This window comes from Scyliorhinus canicula, chromosome 1 (genome assembly GCF_902713615.1).
Source record: "Scyliorhinus canicula chromosome 1, sScyCan1.1, whole genome shotgun sequence".
NCBI lineage: Eukaryota > Metazoa > Chordata > Chondrichthyes > Carcharhiniformes > Scyliorhinidae > Scyliorhinus > Scyliorhinus canicula.
The window spans coordinates 109,968,695-109,987,685 of NC_052146.1; the positions used below are offsets into that span (position 1 = coordinate 109,968,695).

The following is an 18,991-nucleotide window of genomic DNA, read 5'->3' on the forward strand; positions in this document are numbered from 1 at the left end:
TCCCCGTGACTCAGCAACCCCATCTAACCTTCTTGGACACTAAGGGGTAATTTAGCATGGTCAATCCACCTAACCTTCACATCTTTGCACTGTGGGACGAAACCGGAGCACCCAGGGGCAATCTATGCAGATACGGGGGGAAAGTGCAAACTCCTCCTAGGGTGGAATTGAGCCCAGGTCCTTGGTGCTGTGAGGCAGCAGTGCTAACCACTGTGTCACCATGCCGCCCTGTGCATCAAATAAATGGCCATTTCCCTCAAGTCACTCTTAACCCCGCCTGGTTCACCCACACCGTATCGGACTCACTTTTGTACAGGACGGCCATGACTGTTTGCATGCAATCATCCTCTTCGCCAGTTCAGCTCCCATGTCTTGGTAAAACCTGATGGCGTGGCCTTCCCATTTGAAACCATGATGCCCACTTGCCCATCTTTGAACCCGCTCTTTCTCTTTGAGGCTATGAAACTTCACTATCACACGCAGTGGATCCTCAGAATGAGGCCACTGCCGAGTGTGTGGTGGGCTTGGTCCAACTCGGGAGCGGACTTGAATCCATCCTCCCCACCATCTTGCCTTATTTAGTGTAAAATCCCTGTTTCACTACAGAACTTGATAGTGTTGATACTGTAGGCTTACTTCATGTTTCCTGACAGTTAAATGCACTGATGTGAAGCATTTATTCTCCAGTGAAAATGATTGTGTTTTTTTAATGGAAGTACCAAATACTAACTGCATTGAGTACTGCATAGAATTTTGAGGTAAGTACTGTTGCAACCTTTTTTTTTTGCAGATTGATTCACCAGGCCAGTGGACGCAGTTACCATGAACTGTACAACCCACCCAAAACACCAATGAAAGATGATGTATGTATTAGGAATTATCATAAGATTTAAATGATCTTTGTTTAATCAGCAAGAATAATTCCAAATTAGCAGTCCAAAAATGTGCAGGTTAGGTGGCTTCTCCATGTTAAGTTGCCTGTTAGTGTCCAAAAGGTTGGGTGGGGTTGCTGGGTTACTGGGATAGGGTGGAGGCTTAAGTAGGGTGTTCTTTCCAAGGGCTGGTGCAGACTTGATGGGCCGAATGATCTCCTTCTGCACTGTAAATTCTATGGTTCTATGGTAAGTATTTAAGTATTCCTCAAAACTCAAACTTTACGTTTGCATCTTACTGGTGTAAAAACAAGAGTACGGCATTTCTTCCAAAAGGCAGTTTTTATCATTCTACAGACTCAACATGTCTTAAAAAAACAAATGTTCAAATAAAGAAATAGTGGGTGTAGCTACCTCAGTTGGCTTCTGACTCACCTACAATTACCATATAAATTCCTGCTGTTTCAGGTGTACATGGTACTTGGGTACTGGTGTATATATTTATCAAATTTAAATTGTCTTTATGCATTTGTGTATTTCTCATGATGTACCACTTAAGTAACTCCAATTCCCCCTCATTGAGAACCTCTAGGTGCATGGTGGTTAGCATAAATGCTTCACAGCTCCAGGGTCCCAGGTTCGATTCCCGGCTGGGTCACTGTCTGTGTGGAGTCTGCACATCCTCCCCCTGTGTGCGTGGGTTTCCTCCGGGTGCTCCGGTTTCCTCCCACAGTCCAAAGATGTGCGGGTTAGGTGGATTGGCCATGCTAAATTGCCCGTAGTATCCTAATAAATGTAAGGTTAGGGGGGGGGGTTGTTGGGTTACGGGTATAGGGTGGATACGTGGGTTTGAGTAGGGTGATCATGGTTCGGCACAACATTGGGGGGGGGTTGTTGGGTTACGGGTTTAGGGTGGATACGTGGGTTTGAGTAGGGTGATCATGGCTCGGCACAACATTGAGGGCCGAAGGGCCTGTTCTGTGCTGTACTGTTCTATGTTCTATGTTCAAGTGGGTAGATTGGCACTTCCCACTCCATACTTAAAAAAAAACAAAGAGCCTTAATACACACAATCTGAACTGCTTAAAAATCCTCTACTAGTGATACCACATCCACAATGTATGGCTATCATTACATCTTTACCTGAGAGATTAAAAGGAACTTCCTGCACCTCTTTTTTTTTCTTTCCCTTGGCAATGAACACTAGACTAAATCGAAATATCTCACATCAGTAACTTCAGTGTGAAATATTACAAATATGAATGTTGATGATTATAACCCCCTTTGTTCACAAACATCTTCCAGAGCAACTCATGAAGGGTTCTGGTGATTGAAATAAACATTGCTTATATACAAATTATGATGCTATGGGTACAATATTGAAAATTAACTATTATACCCTGCTATTTTTGCACCAAGGGTAATTCAAGTTTAAAAGCCTGTGATCAGATTCAATCTGCTGTACTGACATTTGGATACTAAACTTGACTTTTAGTTTATAGCCCAATTCTCATAGTCTGATCGGAAGATTTGGTTTCTTCTATTAAAACTTGAAGAATATGAGGATTTGTAACCGTTCTGGTAGCTAACTGTAGTAATGTGAGTTTCTTTTCAACCTTGAGCGACATTGCAATAGCAGAGATGGTCACACTTTAGTTTGTAAGGAGCAAGTGTTTGCTTATGGGAATAGTTTGTGAAATAGCTGGTAAAAGCTAAAATGAAGATGGGCATCCTCTAATTAACCCAGTACTGGGTACAGAAATTGGAACCTAGCTGCAATTGACGACATGAAGAAATCTCAAGAAAAGCATATGGTCTTTCCAGAAATGCTCTGCTGTAACAGTTTGCAGAAAGATTTGTTTCTTATTGAAAAGATTATTGGATTTAGTAGTCCCTTTCCCATTTTGATTGCAATGAGGAAGTCCCAGAAATGCATGAATTCAGATCTAGGCAAAAAAGATAGGGACCAAGGATCAATTTGTGTCTTTCTAACAGTTATCAAACCAATGTTTTAGACAAACGTTGAGGCCACAATGCCCATAACTATTCAATCCCTGCTGCACCAGGCCCACACCACCTCATTAGAAGATGAAAGGTGGCTGGGAAAGGGAAGAGTGCCATGTGAGAGTACCTTTAGGAAATGTGTGTTTATAAATGGGTGTGTATATAAATATCTGCAGTGAGAATACCTTTTAAGAAATGGGTGTTTACTACTGCAGTGATGTCAGAGAGTGGGTGGAGCTGGGCTGTCTGTCAGCTTTTTACTTTTGTTTTAGGCTCTTTGCTGCAGGGTGTGTTTTAGTTTCATTTTCAGTGTTGGAGCTGAAACCAGACAGAGCAGGTGTACTGTGGATCTCTCTGCCATAAAAAGACTATCTCTTGATGATTTGGTGAATTCAGAATTATAAATGTTCTCCGTAGTGAATGTAAACCTAATGTGCTTCTGTTGAAAGGTTTTTTTTTAAAGTCTTATGGATGTTAAAAGGAAAGCTTAAAGGATTACTTAGTGTTGCATTCTTTGGGGGTTGTATTTGAATTGATGGTTGCTAAGATGTTCACTGTATGTTTTAAAAAGGTTAACTTGAGTTCATAGAATAAACATTGTTTTGCTTTAAAAAATACTTTTCCATTTCTGCTGTACCACACCTGTAGAGTGGGCCGTGTGCTCCCCATACCACAATCTATTAAAAGCTGTGGGTCAGGTGAACTCCATGTACTTGGGTTCTCTTAACCTGGCCCATAACAAGAGGATCTACTAGATTAGTTAGTTAGTAAGTATAATTAGTACTACCCTGCAAAACTGTCTGAGCATGTTTTTAAGACTAGCGTTTATTGCCCATCCCTAATTTCTTTTGAGTACGTGGTGGTGAGCTACTTTTTTGAATTGCTGCAGTCCCTGTGGTTTAAGTACTCAGAGCGCTGTTAGGGAGAGTGTTCCAGGATTTTGACCCAGCGACCATGAAGTTGTGGTGATATATTTCCAAGACAGTTGGTGAGTGCTTGTATTAACACTTGGAGGGGAGCTTCCAGGTGGTAGTGTTCCCATATGTCTGCTGTCCTTGTCCTTCTAGATGGTAGTGGCTGCGAGTTTGGACAGCAAAGCCTAAGGAGCCTTGGCGAGTTTCCGCAGTGCATTTTGTAGAGGGTACGCACTGATGCCACTGTGTCGGTGGTGGAGAAAATGAATATTTGTCGAAGGGGTGCCAATCAAGCAAGCTTCTTTGTCCCGGATTTTGTCAAGCCTTTTCGACCTGGTCTTTGTCAAGCTTTTAAGTGTTTCTGGAGCTGCACTCGTCTAGACAAGTGGCCTCGGTGAATGCCTTCATAACTGGTGGACAGGCTTTGGGGAGTCGGGTGAATTACCCGCCACAAGATTCTTAGCCTCTGACCTGCTCTTGTAGTCACAGCATTTATATGGCCAGTTCAGTATGGTCAATGGTAACGCCTAGAATGTTGATGTTGAGGAATTCAGTATTGGTAGTGTCATTGAATGTCAAGGGGCAATAGTTGGATTTCCTCTTGATGGGGATGGTGATTTCCTGCCCTTTATGTGGCACGAATGTATCGTGGCATGAATGTAACTTGCCATGAATGTAACTTGCCACTTATCAACCCAAGCCTGGATCTAGGTCTTGCTGCATTTGAACATGGACTCCTCAGATACTGAAGCATTCCATCCCCAGTTCTGACCGTAGAAAGTCATTGATCAAGCAAAACAAAGAACAAAGAAAAGTACAGCACAGGAACAGGCCCTTCAGCTGTCCAAGCCTGTGCCGACCATGCTGCCCGTCTAAACTAAAATCTTCTACACATCCGAGGTCCGTATCCCACTATTCCTATCCTGTTCATGTATTTGTCAAGCTGCCCCTTAAATGTCACTACCGTCCCTGCTTCCACCACCACCTGCGGCAGCGAGTTCCAGGCTCCCACTACCCTCTGTTTAAAAACAAAACTTGCCTCGTACATCTCAAAACCTTGCCCGTAGCATCTTAAACCTATGCCCCCTTGTAATTGTCCCCTAGTCCCTGGGAAAAAGTCTCTGACTATCCACTCTGTCTATGCCACTCATGATTTTGAACACCTCTATTAAATCTCTCAACCTTCTTTTCTGGAAGGAGAACAGTCCCAGCATCTCTCAATGTAACTGTAGTTCCTCCTCCCTGGGAGCATTCTCTTTGATCCTTTTTACAGCTTCTCCAATCCCTTTATATCCTCTCGAAAGTGCGGTGTCCAGAACTGAGCACAATACTCCAGTTGAAGATGGTTGGGCCTAGGACACACCTTGAGAAACACCTGCAATGATGTGCTGGAACTGAGAATTATTGACCACCAACAACCATATCTGTCTTTCTTTGTACCAAGTATGACTCCAGCCAGCGGAGAGTATTCCCCCAGATTACCATAAACTCCAGTTTTGCTTGGGCTCCTTGATGCTACACTTCGTCAAATAATGCCTTGAGAGCGCAGCATGGTGCGCAGTAGTTAGCATTGCTGCCTCACAGTGCCGAGATCCCAGGTTCGATCCCGGCTCTGGGTCACTGTCCACGTGGAGTTTGCACATTCTCCCCATGTTTGCGTGGGTTTCATCCCACAACCCAAAAATGTATAGGATAGGTGGGTTGGCCACACTAAATTGGGTACTCTAAATTTAAAAAAGAAAATGTTGCCTTGATGTCAAGGCCAGTCACACTCACTTTCCATTGTGTTAAGTTCTTTTGTCCATATTTGAACCAAGCCTTTAATGAGGTCAGGAGCTGAGTGATCCTGGCTGAATGCAAATTGAACATCAATGAGCAGGTTATTGCTAAGCAAGTGCCAATAGATAACACTGTTTGTGACCCCTATATCACTCTGCTGATGATCAAAGGTAGACTGATGGAGTGATAATTGACCAAGTGGATTAGTTCTGTTTCTTGTGGACAAGACAGATGTGGGCACTTTTCCACGTTACCGGGTAGATGCCAATGGTAGGTGTACTGGAACAGCTTGTCTCAGTGCGCGGTGAGTTCTGGAGCACAAATCTCAGGAATACTGTCAGGGCCTGTAGCCATTGCAGTATCCAATGCCTCAACCATTTTTTGACATCGTGCAATGAATTGAACTGTGATGACAATCAAGGTCATAAATGATGTTTATTGTCACAAGTAGGCTTACATTAACTCTGCAATAAAGTTACTGTGAAACTGTGTTACCTAGCCTGACGCCTGTTCGGGTACACAGAGGGAGAATTCAGAATGTCTAAATTACCTAATAGCACATCTTTCGGGACCTATGAGGAAATCGGAGCACTCGGAGGAAACCCACACAGACATGGGGAGAATGTGCAGACTACGCACAGACAGTGACCTAAGCCGGGAATCGAACCTGGGACCTTGGTGCTGTAAAGCCATAGTGCTAACCACTGTGCTATCTGTGCCATTCTCTATTATTGAGTTTATTTCTCTTATTTTAATAAACATTCTATTAATTGTCAATGGATCTCTGTGTCTATTCGGAACCCTGGATATCCAGACCACCTACAGCTACCAATAACAAGGGCTCAATAACATCCATAGCCAGACGGCTATCCTGTAGAATTTTACAAGAAATTATCGTAACCGTTGAGTCCACTCCTGCTAAGGACCTTCAACGAGGCTAAAGAAAGAGGGACCCTCCCCCTAACAATGTCACAGGCTTCGATTTCACTCTTAAACGGGAGAAAGATCCGCTACCATGTGGGTCCTATAGACCAATATCGCTCTTGAACATGGATGCCAAATTGCTGGCCAAGATCTTGGCCGCTAGAATTGAGGACTGTGTCCCAGGGGTGATAGGGGAGGATCAGCCAGGCTTCGTTAAGGGCAGGCAGCTTTTCAGATATTGCCCCCACTTCCAGTCAGCTTGTTATCCCCTCAACTAACGATCTGCCTGTGTCTCTCTTGAGTCTCTTCCCCAAAGCTTACTTTGCCACCCAACTTTCGAACAGCAGCTAAATTTAAACCGAGGCTCCTGCGAGAATTGAACTCACGACCCCTGGTTCGCGAGACTAGTGCACTAATCACTGAGCTATGGAGCCTACTAAAACGACCGCGGTAGCAACTGAACTCCAATATACGGAGGCTCCTAAAATTATGATGCCCTCAGAAGGAGGGGAGGCAGAAATAGTGGCTGCAATGGATGCAGAGAAAGCCTTTGACCGGGTGGAATGGGAGTACCTGTGGGAAATGCAAAGACGGTTTGGATTCGATGAGGGATTCATAGGGTGGGCCCAACTACTTTATAAGGCCCCCGTAGCAAGTGTATGCACGAACAGCGTGAGGTCGGAATATTTTGGTCTCCATCGAGGGACGATGCAGGGGTGCGGTGCCCCCTCTCCCAGCTGTTGTTCGCCCTTGCAATAGAGCCGTGGCCATAGCGCTGCGGGCTTCAAAGAACTGGCAGGGGTTGGTTCGGGGAGAGGAGGAGCATCGGGTCTCGCTTTATGCGGATGATCTGCTCCTGTATATTTTGGACCCACTCAAGGGGATGGGGGAGGTCATGCAGATTTTGAGGGGCTTCAACAATTTTCCGGGGTACAAATTAAAAGAGAAGAAAAGAGAGATGTTTATGATCCAAGCTAAAGGGTAGGAGAAGAGACTGGGAGAGCTGCCACTTAAGGTGGTGAAGAGCAGCTTTCGGTACCTAGGTATACAGGTGGCCTGGAACTGGGATGCCCTCCACAGGCTTAACTTAGCCTGGCTGGTAGAGCAGATGGAGGGGGACTTTAAAAGGTGGGGCATGCTCCAGCTTTCTCTAGCGGGGCGGGTGCAGACCGTTAAGATGAAGGTCCTCCCCAGATTTTTGTTTGTCTTCCAGTGCCTTCCCATCTTCATCCCTAAGTCCTTCTTTAAGCGGGTGAACAAGATCATTTCGGGATTTGTGTGTGCAAATTAGACCCCGCGAGTAAAGAGACTGTATTTAGAGTGCAGTGGGGGGTGCAGCTACTATTGGGTGGCTAATATAGCCATGATTAGGAAGGATATTGGGGGAGGGGTCGACGTGGGAGCGGTTAGAGGCAGCCTCTGCAAAGGCACCAGCTTAGGGGCACTCGTAACGGCACCTCTGCCGTTCTCGCCGGCATGCTACTCCTGTCCGGTGGTGGCGGCACTAAGGATCTGGGGTCAGTGGAGAAGACACGGGGGTGGAGGGAGCCTCAATTTGGACCCTGATACGCAACAATCACAGATTTGTCCTGGGCACGATAGACGGAGGGTTTCAAAGCTGGCATAGGGCAGGCATTAAAAGGATGGGGGACCTGTTCATAGATGGGACTTTTCCCAGCTTGAAAGTGCTGGAGGAGAAATTTAATTTGCTCCCTGGAAATGCCTTCAGTTACCTTCAGATACGCGCCTTTGTAAAAAAAAAAAACAGGTGGTGGCATTTCCATTGCTAACCCCTAGTTTACGAGATAGGGTGGTCTCCGGCACCTGTGATGGGGAGGGGCAGGTGTCGGACATCTATCAAGAATTACAGGAGGCGGAGGAAGCCCCAGTGGGGGAACTTGAGGGCAAGTGGGAGGAGGAGCTAGGCAGGGAGCTGGATGCGGGCCTGTGGACGGATGCCCTAAACAGGGTTAATTCCTCTTCATCATGTGCCAGGCTTAGCTTAATCCAGTTTAAGGTGGCCCACCAGGCGCACATGACAGCAACGAGAATGAGCAAGTTCTTTGGGGTTGAGGACAGATGTGCGAGGTGTGCGGGAAGCCCACATGTTTTGGGCATGTCCGGCTCTTAAAAGGATTCTGGCAGGGATTCACTAAGGCAGCGTCCAAGATCCTAGACACGTGGGTGGTGCCGAGTCCAGAGATAGCGATCTTTGGTGTGTCAGACGATTCGGGAGTTCAGGAAGTGAAAGAGGCTGACGTATTAGCCGTTGCCTCCTGGTAGCCCGGAGACGGATCCTTTTAATGTGGAGGGACTCGAAGCCCCTGAGTGTAGAGACCTGGGTTAGTGACATGGCTGGGTTTCTCAGTCTCGAGAAAATAAACTTTGCCTTGAGAGGGTCCATGGTTCTCCCGGAGGTGGCAGCCGTTCCTCTACTTTCTAGGAGAGCACTAAAATGTCAGCAGCAGTGTGTGTGTGTGTGTGACCATTTACCTTGTGTTAAATGTCAATGGAGATGCAAAAATATTTTGATAAAAATCTGAATAAAAATAATTTAAAAAAAAAAAGACTGGACTGGTTCCTCACCGAGTTGGACATTGTGGTTCTTAGTGGTGTATATTTGTTTAGAATAATGTAAGGAAGTGTTTCAAGCTATCTCACAGGGGTTTGAGACACGTGCAGGTAACGTCAGCAGGGTTCTTAACAAAAGACATCAAAAAGATGGAAGTTATTGAGCCCTTGTTATTGGTAGCTGTAGGTGGTATGGATTTCACTACCAATATGTTGAGGATTCAGACTTTGTAGAAAGCATCTTGGTCCTGTGACTCAGGTTGGATGGTCAACAACATGGTCTCCTGTCGAAGGAGCCGTAGTGAATTCCTGCAGTGCATCTTGTGGATGGTACACACTGCTGATGCTATTTGTCGGTATTGCAGCTGAGCAACATGATTCCCAAAATGTGTCCCCTGCCGCCTAATCAATTGAACCAAAAAAGGAACTCTGGAAAATTCCTATGTAACCTTAACCTTTAAAGACAATCAAAAATGGGCTCCAGGGGAGCCCTTGAGTATTGCTCAACATCCCATTAGCAATCTTCTCCAGGGATTTTGTCTTCTCCCCTTGAAAGTTTTAAAATTGCATTCCCCACTCTAACAACAAAAGTAAGTAATTCTCTGGGGGAAAAAATAAACCTCCTAACGCTTATACACAATTCCCTAATTCTCACTAATTTATTTTGTTTACATCCAGATCCACACAATTTAGCCCATAAGACCATAAGACATAGGAGTGGAAGTAAGGCCATTCGGCCCATCGAGTCCACTCCGCCATTCAATTATGGCTGATGGGCATTTCAACTCCACCCACCAGCATTCTCCCCGTAGCCCTTAATTCCTCGCGTCATCAAGAATTTATCTATCTCTGCCTTGAAGCCATTTAGCGTCCCGGCCTCCACTGCACTCCGCGGCAATGAATTCCACAGGCCCACCACTCTGGCTGAAGAAATGTCTCCGCATTTCTGATCTGAATTTACCCCCTCTAATTCTAAGGCTGTGCCCACGGGTCCTCATCTCCTCGCCTAACGGAAACAGTTTCTTTGCGTCCACCCTTTCTAAGCCATGTATTATCTTGTAAGTTTCTATTAGATCTCCCCTTAACCTTCTAAACTCCAATGAATACAATCCCAGGATCCTCAGCCGTTCCTCATATGTTAGACCCGCCATTCCAGGGATCATCCGTGTGAATCTCCGCTGGACACGCTCCAGTGCCAGTATATCCTTCCTGAGATGTGGGGCCCAAAACTGGACACAGTACTCCAAATGGGGCCTAACCAGAGCCTTATAAAGGCTCAGTAGCACATCGCTGCTTTTATATTCCAACCCTCTTGAGATAAATGACAACATTGCATTCGCTTTCTTAATCACAGATTCAACCTGCATGTTTACCTTTAGGGAATCCTCGACTAGCACTCCCAGATCCCTTTGTACTTTGGCATTATGAATTTTCTCACCGTTTAGAAAGTAGTCTATGCTTGGATTCTTTTTTCCAAAGTGCAAGACCTCACATTTTCTCACGTTGAATTGCATCAGCCATTTCCTGCACCACTCTCCCAAACTGTCTAGATCCTTCTGCAGCCTCCCCACTTCCTCAGCACTACCTGCCTGACCACCTAACTTTGTATCATCGGCAAACTTCGCTAGAATGCCCCCAGTCCCTTCATCCAGATCATTAATATATATGGTGAACAGCTGCGGCCCCAACACTGAACCCTATGGGACACCGCTGGTCACCGGCTGCCATTCCGAAAAAGAACCTTTTATCCCAACTCTCTGCCTTCTGTCAGACAGCCAATCCTCAACCCATGCCAGTAGCTCACCTCTAACACCATGGGCCCTCACCTTACTCAGCAGCCTCCTGTGTGGCACCTTATCAAAGGCCTTTTGGAAATCCAGACAGACCACATCCACTGGGTTTCCCTGGTCTAACCTACTTGTCACCTCCTCAAAGAATTCTAACAGGTTCGTCAGGCACGACCTCCCCTTACTAAATCCATGTTGACTTGTTCTAATCCGACCCTGCTCTTCCAAGAATTTAGAAATCTCATCCTTAACGATCGATTCTAGAATTTTACCAACAACCGAGATTAGGCTAATTGGCCTATAATTTTCCATCTTTTGTCTTGATCCTTTCTTGAACAAGGGGGTTACAACAGCGATCTTCCAATCGTCCGGGACTTTCCCTGACTCCGGTGATTTTTGAAAGATCTCAACCAACGCTTCCGCTATTTCTTCAGCCATCTCCCTCAGAACTCTAGGATGTAGCCCATCGGGGCCAGGAGATTTGCCAATTTTAAGACCTTTTAGCTTTTTTAGCACCATCTCTTTTGTAATGGCAACCATACTCAACTCAGCCCCCTGACCCTTTATAATTTTTGGGATATTACTCATGTCTTCCGCTGTGAAGACAGACGCAAAGTACTTATTAAGTTCTCCAGCCATTTCCTCGTCTCCCATCACTAGCCTTCCGGAATCAGTTTGAATTGGCCCAATGTCTACTTTGGCCTGTCGTTTGTTTCTTATGTATTGAAAGAAACTTTTACTATCATTTCTTATATTACTGGCTAGCCTGCCTTCATATTTGATCCTCTCCTTCCTTATTTGTCTCTTTGTTAACCTCTCTTTGTTTTTGTAGCCTTCCCAATCTTCTGATTTCCCAGTGCTTTTGGCCACTTTATAGGATCTCTCTTTTTCTTTGATACATTTCCTGACCTCCTTTGTCAGCCATGGCTGTCTAATCCCTCCCCGGATAATCTTTCTTTTCTTGGGGATGAACCTCTGTACAGTGTCCTCAATTATGCATACAAACTCCTGCCATTTTTGCTCTACTGTCTTCCCCACTAGGGTCTGCTTCCAGTCGATTTTCGCCAGTTCCTCTCTCATGCCCTCGTAATTACCTTTATTTAACCATTACATCCGATTTTGCCTTCTCTCTTTCAAACTGCAGACTGAACTCAACCATATTATGATCGCTGCTTCCTAAGTGTTCCCTTACTTTAAGATCTTTTATAAAGTCTGGTTCATTACATAGCACTAGGTCCAGAATAGCCTGCTCCCTTGTGGGCTCCATGACAAGCTGTTCCAAAAAGCCATCTTGTAAGCATTCCATGAATTCCTTTTCTTTGGATCCACTGGCTACGTTATTTACCCAATCCACCTGCATATTGAAGTCCCCCATGATCACCGTGACCGTGCCTTTCTGACATGCCTTTTTTATTTCCCGGTACATGTTGCGCCCCTGGTCCTGACTACTGTTAGGAGGTCTGTACATAACTCCCATTATGGTTTTTTTGCCTTTGTGGTTCCTCAATTCTACCCACACAGACTCCACATCATCCGACCCGATGTCGTTTAGTGCCATAGATTTAATTTTGTTCTTAACTAACAAGGCAACCCCACCCCCTCGGCCCACCTCCCTGTCTTTTCGATAGGTTGTATATCCTTGGATGTTTAAGTGCCAGCCCAATTATCATTAATAGTTCAATCATGACTGTCTCATGTCTATGCTTTGAGACTCTTCTGTGTTGGCTAAGGATTTTAAAATCGGGTTTTAATCATCTTAGTCATCCTCTGAACCTATTCTTGGGCCTTTGACTCAAATTCTTTACCTTTGTAAAGATTTATTTTAATGACCTGCAGATCGTGAAAGAAAGGTGATATTCCCTCTCTTACACCCCAAACATAGTCTGAATTATACATTAGAGGTTGAAAATTAGAATTGTTATTTTAAGTCAAGTGGTTTCTTCTGTCTCATTTGCATTTTTTTTGTTTCTATTCTAAGGTAACCGGTGAACCTTTGATAAAACGCTCAGATGATAATGAAGAAACGTTAAAATCGCGCCTGACTGCTTACCATACCCAAACTCAACCTCTGATTTCTTATTACCAAAAGAGAGGCCTGCATACAGCTGTTGATGCCACACAGCCTCCTGATGTTGTTTACTCTACTATTCTAGCTGCATTCAGTGGAGCTGCATGTAAGGACCTGGTTATATTTGTTTAATCCATTACTAATGGTGACAAATTTAATACATTTCATTTTTGACAGGTAGATTAATCGAGAATATTACATTTGATTCTGGGAACTGTGACCCAAAACATTTGCTTACATATAATTTGGATAGCTGATAATTCATTCCCTTGACTTTAGCTTTATTGTTGCAAGATTTTCAAACCAATAAGTTTCTTTGCTACAGATGGCACCTGATACTTCAGCAAGTCTGGTTGTTGTTACAGGCTGTTATTTTGACCGTTTGCTGTTATTTTAATATGTCCCAACCTTTTTCGGAGGTTAAAATAACTTGATTTACCGGTTGTTCGATTCCCAACCAGTTCCAAATCAAACTAGGTAACCTGTATTTTTCAATTGGTACACTAAATTATGTAAATGAGTCACAATCTTAATGCATATCTGGGGCGAAATTCTCCGACCCCAGCAGGGTCTCCGTGATTCAGGTGATTCTCCGGCCCGGATGGGCCGAAGTCCCGCTGCTGGGAGGCCTCTCCCGCCGCCGAGGTTTAAACCACCTCTGGAACGGCGGGCTCAGCGGCGCGAGCAGGCCCCCGGGGTCCTGGGGGGGGGCGGGGGGTGATCGAACCCTGGGGGGGTGCCCCCACGGTGGCCTGGCCCGCGATCGGAGCCCCCCGCTCAGACTCCGGGCCAGTGCCCTGCCTGCCCTATTTTCTTCCGCGTCCGCCACGGCCTCCGCCATGGCGGAAGCGGAAGAGAACTCCACATCGCGCATGCGCCGGCAGTGACGTCAGTGGCCAGCTGCCGCTGACGTCACTGCCGGCGCATGCGCGGACCGGCGAAAGCCTTTCGCCCAGCCCCGCTGCCGGGGGCGCCGGTTTTTTGCGCCGGTCTTCTGGTGGCAACCGCTCCGGCGCGGGGCTGGCCCCCAAAGGTGGGGAGAATTCCCCACCTTTGGGGAGGTGCGACCCCTGAGTGGTTGGCGCCACTCCCCTACGCCGGGACCCTCCGTCACGCCGGGTAGGGGAGAATGCCGCCCATTGTTACAAAGTAGCTAAACTGATTTGCTCTCTCAGATTAGGTGAATTGGTCATGCTAAATTGCTCTGTAGCGCCCAAAAGTTAGGTGGGGTTGCTGGTTGGAGGTGAGGGCTTAGATAGGGTGCTCTTTCAGGGGCCGGTGTAGACACGATGGGCCAAATGGCCTCCTGCACTGTAAATTCTATATGATTCATGAGTGTAATCTATCAAACCATGTTCACTCTGGCCAAAAGCAATTGCTAGCATTACGTTCGGCTTATGTTGTCATCTCAATCTAATCATTCACATTGAACATATATGTGATTAAAAGGAAAAACTTTTTTTTTAACAAGTAAATGATGGAGTGGGGACTCTTACAGAAATCAATCCATTTGATATATTCAGAGCACAAATGATTTGAACTTTGTCTTGCGTTCTGGCATCTTCTAAACCTGTCAATTTCAGTTGAAAATGGGTAACTCTTCAATTTCCTTACCCTAAATGTTACAGATAAAGTAAAGTGAGTCGATCTGTGGGGAAAATACTGTTAAATGCTGCATTATTAAGTAGAATCATGCATATTTTGAGAGAAATTCAGCTCAGTAAATTTTAAATGTATAAAATCATCATTTTAATCATATCCAGCCAAAATTATGACTTTTTTCTCTTTTTCTATTTTCTGCTCGGGCTATCTCAAAAGGTACAGAATTTTTCAACGTTGAGCTGTTCCCTTTTATGACTCATTCTTCTCACAATTTGACTACTCTTTGTCTGTTTACAATTCATCAAATCTCTTCATTTTAAATAATGTACCTAAATGATTGAGAAATCGGTCATACTGCAAACTAATATTCTTTCTTTGTCAAGGGTTTTACTTTGAATATTTATGCCTATTCTTCAGCACACTCATCTCATGTTTTTCTGCCCTTAAACATTTTGCTTTTGAGAATTATGGATAACTGGTGGCCCACAAAGTGAGCATAATACACTGGTCTGAAAATAATCCTTTTATAATAGCTAAATGGATGGAATGGTGAGTATGAATTACTGCTGAGGGCTTGTTTTTTGTTTTTTAAAATAATTTTTATTCAAGTTTTTCAATAACGAATTTTCTCCCCACAATTTAAAACAAACAAGGCGTGTTTCCATACCAACACAAGAAAAGAACTCGCCCCCCCAAAATAAATAATAACAAAAAACCAACAGCAATACAAGAAAGAAGAAAATAACAACATAGCAAACCCACCGCCGCAAAAACAAACCCCCTAACCATCCCCAACCACCCCCCCCAAGTTGCTGCTGAGACCGACCATTCTCTACCCCTTCGCCAGGAAGTCGAGAAAGGGCTGCCAACGCCGAAAGAACCCCTGTACCGACCCCCTCAAGGCAAACTTCATCCTCTCCAACTTGATGAACCCAGCCATGTCATTGATCCAGGCCTCCGAACTCTGGGGCCGCGATTCCCTCCACTGTAACAGAATCGTGCGCTGGGCTACTAGAAACGCAAAGGCCAGAATGCCGGCCTCTCTCGCCTCCTGCACTCCCGGCTCCGAAGCTATCCCAAAGATCGCCCGGCTTGACTCTAGACCCGACCACTTCCGACAAAGTCCCCGCCACCCTCTTCCAAAACCTCTCCAAGGCCGGACAAGCTCAGATCATATATGGGTGTGGTTCGCCGGGCCTCCCGAACACCTCCTGCACCTGTCCTCCTCTCCCCCCCCCAAAAGAACCGGCTCATCCTTGCCCCTGCCATGTGAGCCCTATGCAGCATCTTCAGCTGAAATAGGCTGAGCCGTGCGCAAGAGGAGGAGGATTCACCCTCTCCAGGGCGTCCGACCACGTTCCATCTTCAATCTCTTCCCCTAGCTCTTCCTCCCACTTCGCTTTGAGCTCTTCTACTGAGGCCTCCTCCTGCATCAGCTGGTAAATAGCCGAGATCTTTCCTTCACCGACCCACGTCCCCGAAAGCACCCTATCTTGCACCCCCCTTGGCGGCAGCCGCGGAAACTCCACCACCTGCCTCTTAACAAAGTCCCTGACATGCATATACCTAAAAGAGTTCCCAGGGGGGAGGTTCCACTTCCCCACCAGCTCCTCCAGAGTCGCGAACTTCCCATCCAGGAAGAGGTCCCCAAAATGTCTGATGCCTGCCCCGTGCCAACTCCCAAATCCCCCAACCGTTCTCCCCGGTGCAAAACGGTGATTGCCCCGTATCGGGGCCCAAACTGAGGCCTTCACTTCCCCCTATGCCGCCTCCACTGTCCCCAGATTTTAAGGGACGCAACCACCACCGGACTCGTGGAGTACTTTGCCGGGGGGAGTGGAAGTGGGGCCGTCATCAAAGCCTCCAGACTCGTACCTGCACAGGACGCCACCTCCAATCTCTTCCATGCGTAACCCTCCCCTTCCGTCACCCACCTGAGAATCATCGCCACGTTTGCCGCCCAATAATATCCACACAGGTAGGGCAGTGCCAAGCCCCCTACCTCCCTTCTTCGCTCCAAAAATACCCTCCTTACTCTCGGGCCTTCCGCGCCCACACGAACCCCAGAATCGACTTATTAACCCTTCTGAAAAAAGCCTTTGGGATCAATATGGGGAGGCACTGGAAAAGAAACAAAAACCTCGGGAGCACCGTCATCTTAATCGACTGGACCCTGCCCGTCAACGAAAGCGGTAGCGCGTCCCACCTCCTAAACTCCTCTTCCATCTACCCCACCAGTCTCGAAAAGTTAAACCCATGTATGGCCCCCCAGGTCCTAGCCACCTGGACCCCAAGATACCTAAAGCTCCTCTCGGCCCTCTTCAACGGGAGTTCACCTATCTCCCTCTCCTGATCCCCCGGGTTCAGGACAAACAGCTCACTTTCCCCCACATTGAGCTTATAGCCCGAAAAGTCCCCAAACTCCTCAAGTATCTTCAGCACCTCTGACATCCCCTCAGCCGGATCCGCGACATACAACAGCAGATCATCTGCGTACAGTGACAACCGGTGCCCCCCCCCCCCCCCCCCCCCCCCCCCCCAAACTCTTCGAGTCCCTCAGCGCCATGGCCAGGGGCTCAATCGCTAACGCGAAGAGCAGGGGAGACAAGGGGCACCCCTGCCTCGTCCCCCTGGAAAGCCGAAAGTCCGCCGACCTCCTCCCACTCGCCACCGGGGAGCTGTACAGCAACCTCACCCAGCTGATGAACCCCTCACCAAACCCAAACCTCCGCAACACCTCCCACAGGTAACTCCACTCCACCCTACCAAAAGCTTTCTCCGCATCCCTGGACGCCACTATTTCTGACTCCCCAGCAGCTGGTGCCATCATCATGACATTAAGGAGCCTCCGCACGTTGGCATTCAGTTGTCTCCCCTTTACAAACCCCGTTTGATCCTCCTGAATCACCGTCGGGACCACATCCTCCACCCTCCTGGACAGCACCTTTGCCAACAACTTGACATCTACATCAAGGAGCGAGATCGGCCTGTAAGACCCACACTGAAGGGAGTCCTTATCCCTCTTCAGGAGCAGAGATAATTGCGCTGGACATCGTTGGGGCAGAGCCCCCCCCCTCCCTAGTCTCATTCAGGGTCCCCTCAAGCAGAGGGTCCAGCAAATCTGAAAATTTCTTGTAAAATTCCACCGGGAACCCATCAGGCCCCGGCGCTTTCCCTGTCTGCATACTTCCCAACGCCTCCACCAGCTCCTCCAACTCGATTGGGGCCCCCAAACCCTCCACCCACTCGTCCCCTACTCTTGGGAACTCCAGCCTATCCAAAAAGCGGTCCATCCCACCTGCTTACCTGGGGGGGCACTGCCCGGTACAGCCCCCATAAAAGGATCTGAACACCCCATTGATGTCCTTTCCACCCCACACCAGTTTCCCTCCTGCATCCGTGGCTCCCCCAATTTCCCTAGCTGCCTCCCGCTTCCGGCGCTGGTGAGTCAACATCTGACTTCCCTTCTCCCTGACCTCATATACTGCCCCCTGCGCCCTCCTCCACTGCGCCTCCGCCTTCCGGGTGGTTAAAATGTCAAATTACGCTTAGAGATTGCGCCGCTTCCTCAAAAGCCCCTCCTCCGGGGTGTCTGCATATCTCCTCTTCTCCCCCCCCCCCCCCCCCCCCCCCCCCCCCCCCCCCTCCCTGTGCGCCCGAATAGATATCAGCTCCCCTCTGACTACTGCCTTTAGCGCTTCCCAAACCACCTCAACATGCACCTCCCCGTTGTCATTGGTTTCTAGACACCCCTCTATGCCCCTATGGATCCGCCCGCACATTTCCTCCTCTGCCAAAAGCCCCACATCCAGCCTCCACAGCGGGTACTGATCCTTCCCCTCCCCCAGCTCCAGATCCACTAAATGTGGGGCATGATCAGAAATGGCTATCACCGAATACTCCGCCCCCACTACTCTCGGGATTAGCGCCCTGCTAAGCACAAAAAAAATAAATCCGGGAGTACGCCTTATGAGCATGGGAGAAAAAGGAGAACTCCCTACCCCCCCGGCTCCAAAAACCTCCAAAGGTCCAACACCACCCCCCCCCCCCCCCCCCCCCCATCTGATCCATGAACCCCCTCAGCACTGAGGCTGCTGCCGGCCTCCTGCCCGTCCTAGACTTCGAGCAATCCAGAGCTGGATCCAGCACCGCATTAAAGTCCCCACCCAGAATCAATCCCCCTGTCTCTAGGTTCGGGATCAGGCCCAGCATTCGCATCATCCCAGTTGGGGGCATAAACATTAACCAAGACCACCCGCTCCCCCTGAAGTCTCCCACTCACCATCACATATCTACCTGCACTATCCGCCAGCACTTTGGATGCAACGAATGACAGGCTCCTACCGACCAAAATTGCCACCCCACGGTTCTTCGCATGAAGCCCCGAGTGAAACACCTGTCCCACCCAACTTTTTCTTAGCCTCACTTGATCCGTAAACCTGAGGTGCGTCTCCTGGAGCATAGCCACAT

The 18,991-nt window shown here is 47.4% G+C and overlaps 1 protein-coding gene across 2 annotated transcripts in view; it reads left to right on the top strand.

Annotated features, from left to right (window-relative positions):
• Nucleotides 1-18,991, top strand: part of ak2 (adenylate kinase 2) — a 44,140-nt gene that overhangs the window by 12,634 nt on the left and 12,515 nt on the right. For both annotated transcript variants that reach the window (XM_038797488.1, XM_038797480.1), the window contains exons 4-5: nt 791-863; nt 12,830-13,025. In XM_038797488.1, the coding sequence (XP_038653416.1) occupies nt 791-863; nt 12,830-13,025 (269 nt within the window). The remainder of the gene's footprint in view (nt 1-790; nt 864-12,829; nt 13,026-18,991) is intronic.